The 13,587-nt window shown below is 33.7% G+C and overlaps 1 protein-coding gene across 3 annotated transcripts; it reads left to right on the plus strand.

Annotated features, from left to right (window-relative positions):
- The first annotated feature begins 6,161 nt into the window (after positions 1-6,161).
- LOC130747670 (MAP3K epsilon protein kinase 1-like) lies at positions 6,162-13,027 on the plus strand. 3 transcript variants are annotated; one of them, XM_057600672.1, is made up of 11 exons: positions 6,162-6,504; positions 7,294-7,428; positions 7,616-7,636; positions 8,211-8,284; positions 8,376-8,466; positions 8,554-8,637; positions 10,215-10,316; positions 10,672-10,803; positions 10,884-10,955; positions 11,922-12,025; positions 12,601-13,026. In XM_057600672.1, the coding sequence occupies exons 1-11, from the start codon at positions 6,445-6,447 to the stop codon at positions 12,722-12,724; spliced, it is 999 nt and encodes a 332-aa protein (XP_057456655.1). In that variant the 5' UTR covers positions 6,162-6,444; the 3' UTR covers positions 12,725-13,026. The 3 variants fall into 3 exon arrangements, with proteins under 3 accessions (XP_057456655.1, XP_057456656.1, XP_057456657.1); XM_057600673.1 differs by having other exon boundaries at positions 6,292-6,504; positions 12,605-13,027; XM_057600674.1 differs by lacking the exon at positions 12,601-13,026 and adding an exon at positions 12,454-12,505 and having other exon boundaries at positions 6,292-6,504.
- Positions 13,028-13,587: the final 560 nt, after the last annotated feature.

Consider the following 13,587-nt stretch of genomic DNA (forward strand, 5'->3'; position numbering starts at 1 on the left):
AAATAGGTTGATTTTAGTGTCTAAATATATTCTCTTCGTACCCAAGAGTACTTCTAGCGGATTACATTTTGCCGAATGTCGCCGAAATGCTGCTGGAATTCATTTCTGTAGGAAATACCCATTTTTGGCTAAAGTTCCGTCCTTTGGGCTTAAAACTCTCGACTGAGCTTAGCGTTAGTAGGATTAGTCGTCATAATCGTCGTTGGTGTCGACCCCATCTAATTTGTTTTTCGAAATTCTGATTTTGAGTTTCCGAGCTAAAAATATTGACCAAAATACCCCTGTGACAGTTTTCGATCCGATAATTTTTCTGAGAGTTTCCCTGGCCTAGATATCGCCTAAGAATACCTAGAAATCGATTTAGATCGAAGGAAAAGTTCGGGAACCCTATTTTACATAGTGGCCGAAACCTATTGCTTAGGGTACCGTGTCCAAAAATAATTTTTGGGTCTCTATGACCTGAGCCATTGCGTAGCTCTTTCAATTGTCGAAATTTTGGCGCCGGTTTCGTGTCATTCTGAGTTCTGTAGCTCGAGTTATGCTCGTTTTAGCGAACGAAGTCTCCGTTGTCAATTTGTGCCTAAATAGGAACTCTGAAGCTTTAGAGGCTTTCTTTACGATTTCGATTAGTATTAGTAGATCGTGTTGCTCCTAGTGAAGCTTGTGTTGATGATTGTGTTTCCTTGTTCTAGGTTCACAACTTCCATGCCCAACTTCTACTCACGAAGGTAAGGGTAACTCAGTTTTAGAGCGTCTTTGAGTCTTGCCTGCTTTTATCGCACTGCATGCGTTTGAGATGAAGATGTTTATATTGATTGGCATTGGATTATGATTATTATGCTTGCAATGTTGTATGCTTGCTTATATTGACTGTTTCTGAGGCTTGTGCCAAATGTTTTCTGAAGGCTTCGGCCGAGTAAACTTATTGAGACGTGTGTCTCCGTTTTCTGAGAGGCTTCGGCCGTTTACTGGTTTCTGTCATTGAACTGTGTTGGTATGCAATTGAATTGAGTTATGTTCGTTGATAATAGGAATAACATGTGGTTACTCCGAATTAATCATTGGTTTGGGCATTGTTGTTGACTGACTTGGCATATAGGCTTTGGTCCTTAAGTGGCGATGAGGTGGGTATGGTCCCACGTGATTGTCCCGTCTTTCGGGGCGTTATAAAGTGGCAATGAGGTGGGTGTGGTCCCGCGGGATTGTCCCATCTTTCGAGATGTTCTAAAGTGGCGATGGGGTGGGTGTGGTCCCACGCGATTGTCCCGTCCGGAGTGGCGTTAAGTGGCAATGAGGTGGGTGTGGTCCCGCGTGATTGTCCCGTCTTGAGAGACGTTGCTGATCGATCCATTTTGGTAGAAGCATATAGTTGCATTATAGGGAACTAACACCTAACCCTATGTTGTTGGATTTTAGTTATTAGTTTATTGATATCTGATTTGATGTTATATGTTAGGTTGCCGATATCCGAATTGATGTTATATGTTAGGTTGTTGATAAATGAGTTTAGTTATGTTGTTGGTTCATTTACCATGATAGGTAGTTAAATTTGAATAGCATGATTTTCTCTTTCATACATGGTCATTGTATGGAGTTAACCCTTTCTATTTGCTACTTGTTGTTTGGGCGCTTAACGCTATTAGGCGATGGAGAGCCTTCCGCTGAAGCTTAGTTGTTCAAGTTGGAGACCGTGATCGTGGGCGGTCGAGTAGAGGTGGATGAAGCAGTTGCTTCTCCCTTTTTGGTGGACTATGTCTGAGTTTCTTTTTCCTTATGAAAACTCTGTTGTCAAACCTTATTTTCGTCACTTGTCTAAGTGAGCGTACTTATTTTGGAAACTTGTTCATGATGATGTAAGACACTATTATTATTATGTCGGGAATGGGTTGTTGAATAAAGTCTATGTTATATATTCAATTATGTTCAGTTGCTTCAAAAAGAAAAAAATATATTGTGTTTTCTTAGGATTACAGAATAGTCCTTAGACTTGTTAGGTTACTAATGTGACTCCTCAGTTGAGAAATTGGGGCGTTACATTCCGCCACTGTAGTGCAGGTATTCTCATGTCTTTTTTCTACACTATTCGGGAGGATCCAAATAATATGTTTCGTCACATTGAGCTTTTTTGTTGTGACATGCTACTGCATTGTGTCCATATTTGGTGACAACAAATACCTCATATGCGCCAAAACCTCCAGGGAGCTTCCTTCCCGGCACGTGCTCGACATCCTCCAGATGTGGTGAAAGTCAATTTTGATACAATATGCGTCCATATTTTTGTTTTGAATTAATATTTTGTTGAAATTTGTGTTGAAACTTTCAGTTGTTCTTGTCATTCCACAACAACAACTTCTCCTCCAAAAGGTTGGTTGAAACTGTGCTTATTAGTAAATATTATAATATCTCCGGGTATTCAGTCTACAACTTCAAAATAATGCTTGTGAGTAATGGGTTCTTCGTGTTTTGATCTTATAACTGTTGTTAATGTTCTCCAAATAAAAGTTCTCTCTGTTCTCTCCAAATAAAAGTTCTCAGTTTGAGTCATTCAGGGGAAGTCGTCTAATGGCATGTTGTTGCTCTGCAATAAAGTGGTTTTTTTTGCAAATACATAAACTTTTATTTGCTCCTAAGTAAGTTTTAAATCTACAACATTATAAATGATAGTGTAATAAAACTATTGCATTATAAATAATGTTGTTTGTATATAATCTTTGTTTTAAATGCACTCATTTCTACGTTACATAGTAAGTTTCTATCTTGCAAAGTAAAACACCATTATAAGAATTGTTTTTATTTTATTTTAAAATGACATTGTTTACTTTTTATTGGATCGTTTTTTATTTATTTTAAACTCATAAAAATATGATTTTTTTATTTGGTCTATGATTATTAAATGATATTGATGCATAATATGAAACACTGTTTTTTTTTTTGAAATATATGTAAATATTGCACATGTTATATGGAGTTATGGATGTGAAAAGTTTTTTTGTCTCTTGAATTTAATTTCTTTTTTTTATGATTAGACACTTTGAAGTGAGGTTTAAATTCATTTTTGAAGGTTACAAATTTCTTAATTTCTATTTAAATCCTAACAGTTTTTTTATATAACACTTAAAAGGTTACAAAGAACAACAAAGATGAAAACTAATGAAGTCTCCTATAAAAAAATCTACACAGTTAGAGAGATATACATGATAAAAAAACATTCATGACTACTATATCTGTCAATTTTTCAAACTACTTTCTCTTAAGACTTTATATAAGAGAGACGCACTTGTGTGTTTTGATCCCCTCTCGTATTTCCTACAAATCTTTATATACAAAAATAATATAATTAATTGAATTCTGACACTATATAACTAAATTTTAATTTGATGATTTTTTATTTGAAACATACCATTAGTAATATTAATTTGTTGAAGGCTTGTAGAGGCTTGGAAATAATGTCAAATTTTAATGAAGATATTGAATTGATAAATAATTTATATGAGAGAAATTTTTTCAAAGAGCACGAAGTTTATACGTACATTGAGATGGATGAACAATCTCAGTCATTTATATAGGATGCAAATGGAAATGAAGATGTAAAAGTGAAATGACTTTTGCCCCTTGGACTTAATCCTTAAATTTGGTGTCATGATTTGATACTTTCATGTAAGATTTAAATACAATCTTGAAAGTTATAAACTTCTCAACTTCTATATAACTACTTATTGACATTAATTCATAATATGTAACCGTCCTTTTTTTTGTGAGTAAAGCAAAGAATACTTATTTATGTTTATGATAATGATGTGTAGCCAATATATATTGTTTAGATGAATTTCATAATCATTTCAATCTATATTTTTAATTTTAAATTAAAATTTGAGATTAACTTATTGTTCAATTTTATTTTTTAATTCACAAATAAAAGGAAGTACCACGTTAAGAATATATTTTAATTTTATGAATTATGTATAATAGTAAGCACATGTAAATGGACTTGTAGAAGTGGAAAAGTTTTTACCTCATGAATTTAAATGTTGAATTGTGTCATGATTAAGCACTTTAAAATTTGATTTAAATTCAATCTTTAATATTTTTACCTTTTGAGCTTCTACGTAACTCCTAAATGATATTAATGCATAATATTAACCATTATTAATATATACTGTAATCAATAGATATGTAAATTTCTAAAGCCTTCACAATATTAAATTTTAAGATTAATTTTAATAAAATTTTGATATATTTTTCATTTTTTTACTTTTCAAATTCATAATTTGTAACTGTTACTTTTTTTATAATTTAAATTAATAGATATGTAAAAAAATATGTATTTTATGTGTGTTTATCCGCGAACATAAATGAAGTACAATTCTATGAAATTTTCCTTTTGTTAAGTTTAAAAATGAGATTATTTTTTTAATTTGTTAATTCTTTTTATTTTCCACTCGTCATATTATAATGTTTTTTTAGATATTAATTAAATTTATGTAAATGTTACACATGTTTTATAAAGTTGGGCAGGGAATTTTTTTTTTTTGCCTCATGGATTTAGTTCTTTGTTTTTAATGATGTATTGACACTTTGAATTGACATTTTAAATTCATTCTTGAAATTTACAATTTCTATCTAACTCCTAATTGGTTTTTTTATTAAGGTTACAAAGAACGTTCAAGATGAAAACCAACGAACGATCATGATTGGTCTCCCATAAAATAAATCTACACAATTACAAAAATATCCACGGTAAAAAATATATTCATGAGTCATGGTTAATTGAAGGACAATTTAAATAATTTAACTTGAATTTCATTATTCCTTCAATTTCTTTAAAAAAATATTAAGGATTTGATTTCAATAGAAAGATAAACAAAAATTAAGTACCCTCATTAAATAGTGTTGATAGATAAAAGGAATAAGAAGGCATAACAAAATCAAAAATTGAAAAAATAATGTAAAATTAGTGACCACATTCATAGTGTAAGTGGCACCTAAAAATGCCATAAGTAGAAATAAACTTAATGTATTAGAAGAGAAGAACCTCGATGAAGATGACAACACCACATAAAATTGTTAAATAAAATAAAGATGTCTCTCATTGATCGACCAATTCGACAATGAAACAATACAAAGTAAAAAAAATGCAAGAAACTTACATGTTTTCAAGATAGTATATACATTGGAAGAACGGAAACATTAGCTGCAAAACTTGCAAGAAAAAAATGGAAACGAAATCAGTTAAATGTAAGAGGATAACATAGATTCCATTGAACTACATTAGAAGAAAGGACAATCATTTGATTGATTAAGTTGATAATAAAATAATGGAAAAAATTCAAGAAACTTACATCAACTAAAGATTAAATTATCAAAACATGCATCAATGACGAAAGTGACATAAAATGGGTAACTTTCACCGATTGAATTAGTGATATCAACATACATATTACGAATAAACACTGAATCTCTTACCGTAGTGAAAAATGAGGAATGAGAAGAATGAATGGAAAAAGAAGACATGTTGAGACAGAACAAATGTGAAGAAGAAATGATGTTGAAATCATAATAAATAATTCAAAAGTGAGAGAGAAAAGGAAAAGAAAAATGAAGATCTTACCGGATGGACGATGATGTTGAAGAACATCAACCCCTATAATATATAGTTATAGATATTGATAGATAGATGCATAGGAGAAAGATGAAAGACTAACAAAGATTTTTTTATTTCTTCTTCAGTTCAAGAGGAGCCTGGACAAAGGATTACCGACTTCGCGAGGCCTTTTCGATCTACTCATGGCCTTTCTCTATATGAGTCCTTGCTTTCTCGATCAACTAACTTCGTGCTGAAGAAAGACGGGTCCTTGAGATTCTTGTTCATGAAAAAGTGGGATGAAAACAAAGAAAAAAATTATGAGAAAATCAAGATGGAAAATCAATATCAAACTGGTAAACTAAACTAATCATTGAAAAATACATTATAAGTACTTGCAAAATGACTCAAACTTTGAGCATTTGAAAAAATCAAAGCAAATACCTCAACACACACTATGTGAAGTACACATTCTAAATGAGCTTTATGACTAATTTATATAGTTATATAGGAAAAGGTTAGTGATGTGTTTTTCTTTTGTTTGAGTGAAATAATATTTAATGTGCCCTATGGAGAGATATAAAAGATAGATAGATAGATATAGATATAGATAGACAGATATATATATTTCCTTTTTCTTCTTCATCATCTCCTTCTTCTTCTTCATTTCATTTTAAATTATCAGTTTATGTGTATATATATATATATATATACATTCTCATTAATTAATTAATTAATTAACGTGCGTTCTCTTCTCCGGCGTCAATTCTCAATTCCTTTGCCATGCGTGGCTTCCTCCGTCGTCATCTCTGCTAGGGTTTGCTTTCTCCGATCTCCGCCGCACCACCACCACCACCGCAGAGATGTCGCGCCAGTCGACGTCGTCTGCGTTCACCAAATCGAAGACGCTCGATAACAAATATGTACGCCCATTTTTCCCTCTTCCACTCTCATTCTCTGTTGATCTCAACGGTTTCGTGATTAATTTGAATAATTGAGAAGAAAACGAAGAAATGCTGCTTGAAATGTTACAGTTAATTGCTTTGTTTGAGTCCAATTTGCTGAATTATCGCTCTCTAGACTCTTGAATTGTGCACTGGAAAAATTCTGATTAGTGGAAGCTTTAGGTTTATGTTGTTTAAGAAACTTAGGGTGATTTATTAGAAGCTAAGAAATGATGATGATTATAGTTAAGGCGAGGCTGCTACTGTAGAAGTTGAGACTTGACATGCAGTGGTTGTGTACTAGGAAATGTGGATGGTAGTAAGGTTAGTCAATTCAGGGTGATGGTGTGGTGTAGCTGATAGCGCGGCATTGGGTTGGGTTGGGGTGAAGGGGTAATGTGGGGTGGTGGGAGGTGGAAAAATGATATAGTGATGGTGGTTGCAAAGATGAGGTTAAAACAAGGTCTGTATGCTGGGCAAGGGCCAGATGTGGGGGGATGGTGCTTGATGGTGGCAGTTGCTAGTTGCTTAGGTTGTTAGATGTTTTTGATTCTTTTTTATCATTGCTTACGTGTTTTAGTTAATTTTTTAGGGTTCGCATAGGGAGTGTACTGAGAGGATTATATATATGCTGTAGTTGTTGAATTTTATCTGCAAATGTTTGATTTTATGGTTCATCTTGTCTTGGTTATATATTTCAAATTTCATATGGGATTGGCTCATATTTTAATGGTTGATTGCTTTGCCTGCATGTGAGATTCGGAGCAGATGCTGGGAGATGAGATTGGGAAAGGAGCTTATGGTCGAGTGTACAAAGGTTTGGACCTGGAGAATGGAGATTTTGTTGCAATTAAGCAAGTTTCTTTGGAGAATATTGCTCAGGAGGATCTTAACATCATTATGGTATAGAATGTGTCTTAAAACCATCTGTTTTCATTTCCAATTTTCTATTTTATGTTCGCTAGTAATTATAAACGTGAAAGCTTGTTGCTTTGCTTTCATAATACATTATATCTATCTATCTATCTATCTATCTACTGATGCTCTTTTACTTGTGGCTGTACTGTCATGTGATGCCTAAATGTTCCAGCAAGAGATTGATTTGTTAAAGGTATTTCTTTTCCTCAATGTTGGATTTGCACTATATTATCAATTGAAATCTCATCTGGTTAATATCTGTCGTGGTAGTAAGTCTGTAAGTGTTCCATTTTTGTAAGGCTATTGGTTAAAACTTTAGGAGGGGAGAGGGGGGGGGGATTAAGGGGGCCACAACCCTCCTAAGTCCTAACTTAATTTTGGCTTTCCTCCAATTTTGGGGGATTTAGAGGGGAGATGAATTGTGTGACTAAAAGATTAATCCTCATATTCTGAAATCAAAAATTCTATTTTGGAAGCAGGGGCAATGAAAGTAAATTTGTTTTGATATCCCTCCCCTCCCCTCATGAACTAAACAAGAAGAGAATCATGAATTTTCCCTTCCCTTCCCCTCCCCTCGTCTCCTACTATCCAATCATCATAAAAATTGAAATCACTCCCCTCTTCTCTCCTCCTCCTCCTCCTCCTCTCTCCTCTCTCATTTGAACTAAATTAGCTTAAAAGCTTGAGATTTTTAACACCTGTATAATTGGTATTGACTTACTATACGATTCATCATTCATGTTTTTGAAATGATTAATATTTTACAGAATTTGAACCACAAAAACATTGTAAAGTATCTTGGATCCTTAAAGACAAAGAGTCACCTGCACATAATTCTTGAGTAAGTGAATTCAACTCTTTTGCGCTGTTATAGCATCATTTGAAGGGTATTTATAGTTAATGGATTTTGCTACATGCTCGCAAATTTGTAGGTATGTGGAGAATGGCTCACTTGCAAATATTATCAAGCCAAATAAATTTGGACCCTTTCCAGAATCATTGGTTGCTGTTTATATTGCCCAGGTTTGTTTGTGTAAGAGTGTCCGTTGTTGCTTTTCCTGGCCTGGTTATTTTTTAATTCTATACTAAAAGTATTTTATGATGAGAAAGGTGTTGGAAGGCTTGGTTTATCTGCACGAGCAAGGTGTTATCCATCGGGATATTAAGGGTGCAAACATATTGACAACTAAAGAGGCAAGATTTCTATTTTATTTGGATCCTATTATATGCCAGGGCTTTGTGTTTCGGCGATTCTTCTTGTTGTGCTGTGTATGTGCAAATTGATTTCATCACTATGCATCTGAGCAATCTGTTTTGCCTCCATTTATTTGATCGGACTTAATTGCATCTGGATGTATATGGCTGTTCCCGGTATTCTAAGACTTTGTTTGGTTGAGAAGAGAAAGAGAAAAGAGAGAAGATGAGTAGAGAGAAAGAGGTGTGGAATAGAGTAGATTTGGTTGGTTGTTTGGTATGATAGACAGAGAAGAGAAAGAATGATGTAGAAACTCTCTCCTCTCGTTTGGTTGAATAGAAAGTGAGAAGTGAGAAGATTGTTTGTGTAAAATGTCATTTTTACCATAAATATATAACTATTTATTAATAGGTATGATAATGATAGAGGAATAAAACAACTCTCTCCCACACTTTCTTCTCAACAAATTGAGAAGACTCATAAAAGGTGGTGGGTCCCATGATTTTCTCTCTCTGTCTCCCCTATTTCTCTCCCTCATACCAAACAAGCTAACTCTCATCTCCCACTCTAACTCTCTGAAAAAAGGTACAATCTGCATATCATTGCTTTTCCGTTTCATTGTCTGCTGCATTCATTTTTGCTTTTTTAAGTGCTATTTGTATCATGCTTCTTTACTCTGCTGAATCTTGTTTTTGTTGGTATTCTGTTTATCCTTTATAGTTAATTAAAGACAGTTGACTATTTTATTTGAGCCACTGGTTCAGTTAGCTGAACTATGCCAGGAAATTCGATATTTAGAATGTGGGTCAACTTTGAATTTAACCCTTTTTACTTACAAAATAAGGCTGTGGAAATTAGTAGAAAAGGTGGGAAGCCTTTTGAGTTTTGAGCTTTATAATGACTACTAGTTATTTTGCATTTAATCAAAACCCCGCATATTTATTTTTTAATACGAAGAGAAGAAAGTAGCAAGGAATATGGAGGATATGGCATCCTCTTCAAAGGAAAAAAGGGGGGAAAACTACACAGAAAAACAGTAAAAACATTGGTGTTAAGAGACTGGACAGCTCTCCTACATTATCTTTTTTTTTCTGGGAAATCTGATTTTGTCTTTGCTTTTTTTTTTCTCCTTTTTTTTTGTCTTAGTTGAGGATTTCTTATCCTCCAACCTTTTGTACCTCTACCTCCAATAAATTTTTTTCTTCTTTTATTAACCATTTTCTTACCATGGTCTATTTTAATAGAATTTACTATAAGTGATTAGGACATCATCCACATACTTTCATCACAAAACCCTAAGGCAATGGGTGAGTGGGTCCTTTAACTTATATACTATTGTACACTTGCTTATCTATACAATGTGAGACTTCTTATAGCCACACTTGTTACTCTAATAAACTTTTTTTTCTAGTTTTACAATGTCACCATAGGTTCACCATAGGTTTTCTTCCACATCACTTTTGGTCCTGTCATTTTTTACCATGCTCTAATTTTCTGTTTTATTGCCTTCATCTTCGTTTTGGTCTAGAAAGTTTGCATTAGTTCTCACTAATTACATCTTAACTTCTGCTTTCAGGGTCTTGCCAAACTTGCTGATTTTGGTGTGGCTACAAAATTAACAGAGGCTGATATTAATACTCATTCAGTTGTTGGAACACCATACTGGATGGCCCCAGAGGTGTGACAAAGTTGTGATATTTTTCTGCTGAACCATTTCATTTGAACTTTTGATCATTGCCTTACTTAAAGTGTCCCCTAACACCAACTGATATGCAAAGGGATTAGACTACTTTGTTACATTTTTGCAACTTACTCTTTTTTGTAGGAGGATCTTTCATCCTCTTCCAAATGCGCTGTGCCTTCTCTCATTTGAATAATGTATTTTTTGAATGAAAAAAGGAGCTTATTTGTTCAGCTGAGAACCTAACTGGCACTTGCAAACTTATAAAGACAATTGTGGGTTGAAAAGGGTCTTTTAATATGTATTGGGCTTGATTAGGGACCCCACTGATACTTTTGGTTTAATATTTCAGGTTATAGAAATGTCCGGGGTTTGCGCAGCTTCTGACATTTGGAGTGTTGGCTGTACGGTTATTGAACTTCTTACATGTGTTCCTCCTTACTATGACTTGCAGCCTATGCCAGCTCTTTTCCGAATTGTACAGGTTTGCTTATGTTCTATTCTATCTTTTATTGCTAATTAAATAATCATAATTTGATTTATATCCCTTGAATTTTCTCTCAGGATGAGCAACCTCCAATTCCGGATAGCCTTTCACCTAACATTACTGACTTTCTGCATCAGTGCTTTAAGAAGGTAAATTTGATCTTAACTAATGAATGGAAAATGCTTATTAATGCAAACGGTATATTAACTTAGATGCTAGTGTGGCCAGGTGTCAATTCTCTTGTTGAATTCTCTCAGTCTATCTTGTTCCATATGGCAGTCCCTACCCACTTCCTGACCTGCCTGAGTTATCATTGTCTGTTTTAGGATTTTTTTTTACTGCACTGGTCTCTCCATACAAGACAAAAAAGTTGAGAGATGATTTAGTAGTATATAGTTTGTGTCAGACCGTTCATTGATACATAATGGTTAAGGAGAGAATTGGCTTTACCACAGGAACCCTAAACCCTACAGAAATAATACTGCACTATTATTTCTAATAATATTAGGTAGCTACAGATGAAATGACACAGATCTAGTGTTAACCTTTTTGGGTCCATGTGTGCCTAACATTTCTTTCTTAACTACTGGCAGCAGTCTGGTCACGTAGTTGTATGTCTGTATAATTTAAATATTTCCAAAAATTATATAAGTAAGGTAGAGTGGAGTTTAGACACAGCAGGTATAGTGGAGTTTAGGTTGTTTTCTAAATATTTAATTTAATGTTGTTCTTTGGTTTGTCATTACTGCATGACTTTTCTGCATTTGCTTCACTTACAAATATTTTTTTTATTATGAGTATGAGATAAACTTACCCAGAAAATAAAACATGGATAAGAAGCAGCATGTGAGTACTTGATGTATTTTTTCATGTCTTACAAATGGAGATCATCTTGAGAATATCAGTTTTTAGGTTGATGACTACTAGTGCATTATTTGTATGTTTGTTTTCCTGATTGAAGTAAAGTGATGCTGTCATTATTGACTATGTAGTTTTCTAACTCTAGCTTGATAGGACAGGCGAGGTGGATACTTGTATTCATACAGACTTTGAATCATTTCAAATGAAACTAGTGACTAACACTTGTTTTAAATACCAATTTTTTCCCATGTAAGGATGCAAGACAAAGGCCTGATGCGAAAACGCTGCTGTCTCACCCCTGGATCCTAAACTGTAGACGTGTCCTGCAGTCTTCTCTTCGTCATAGCGGAACATTAAGGTAGATACCATGATATATTGCCCTTTTATATTATATAAATGGTTGAATCTAGGCATCTAGATATTTTGTTTGACTTTGTAGTCCATAATATTCACGTAATCTGCTTTAGTTGTACTGATAGCAATTGATGCTATCTTGTCTACCCATTTCACTTCAATTTCGGCTTAAAAGTCATGGAATGGTCTGTTCTTATGCTTCTTTCTTTTTGTCTTCTAATATTATTTCTATCTGAATTAAAGAAAAAGTAATTTGAAACCATGCCTACGCAGTACACATGTACACTCTTAAAATATTGTCTTTCCTTTCTTTGTCTTCCTGGAGACTGACAGTTAGTGCAGTGAAGGACATTTCCATTGGTCTTGCTCTTTATCTTTTCCTATATTGTATGTGCGGACCACATGAATTTACGTTCAATCTTATTCTTCCAGTATCTTTGTTGTACAGAAGAAGCATCATATTAAATAAAGGAGCCGATGTTTTCCATTGCTCTGTCTTTTATAATATTGTTTTTTTGGATACTGACCACATGACTATATACATCCAATCTTATTCGTCTTTATTGTACAACATGCTAGGAAGATGCCTTGTCTTGCAAACGTTAGCTATTGCTTACAGATGGTGAACTGCCATAGTAGCAATTGTTGGCCAAGTAGTCCAACAGTTTTCATATTAAAATTTAAGAGATTTTATCTCTGTTAATCTGCATGAAAAGTTGAAAGTTATGACACTACTGTTGTTTCGTGAGTGAAAGTCTATACCTTGAATTTGAGAGCAACAACAACATTGCTTTTCCATCTAAAAGTTTGTTTGGACTTTGAACATCTAATTAAGGTTCCATACGTGGTCATGGTCCAACCTTTTCCCTTTCTCCCCTGATATATGTGGGGAAATTTCAGATTTAAATTGCCATTTGTGTTATCTTTGATTGGTGGCCAAGTCTTTTTGGCATAGGATTCTTGCATGCTTGGGATGCATGTGTTATCCAGGATTGGCAACACTCGATATACTTTAACTGTTTTTCTTTGTTAGAAGTATGTTCTTCAGACTTCTTAAATCCGTTAGGCCTAACCCAACTATAGTTAAGTGATGCATTAGATTTGCTTATTCTGTTTTAATAATGGTTAGATTAAAACCTTGCTTTGCAATAGTCTAAAAGCAATTGTTTGCTCGATCTTATTCTTTTATGTTACATGCGCATATTTAGAAACTCAATTGATTTGGAGTTTTTTTATTTTGGGAAACCTTTGAAAGATGTTTGAAATAGTTCAATAGTTTTTTTTTATAGACAAATGTTAATGGTTAATTGTTAGTAAATTAGTTCTTTCACCTGAGTTTGAGCCCTGACACTTCACCCTACAAATCCCTTCATTTCTCATCCCCTAAATAGTTCAATGGTTGATACTTGTAGTTTGAAATAATGTGCTGATTAATTTGTTGCTTGCTTTATACTTGTTACATTATCAAAGTGTTAGCATTAGGCAGTCTTACAAAGTCCACTTAGGTCCAAATTAAAAATAGTTTAAATCTTAAAATAATTGAAATACTATGAATTGGTCATAACA

The sequence above is a fragment of the Lotus japonicus genome, chromosome 3 (assembly GCF_012489685.1).
Source record: "Lotus japonicus ecotype B-129 chromosome 3, LjGifu_v1.2".
Lineage (NCBI taxonomy): Eukaryota > Viridiplantae > Streptophyta > Magnoliopsida > Fabales > Fabaceae > Lotus > Lotus japonicus.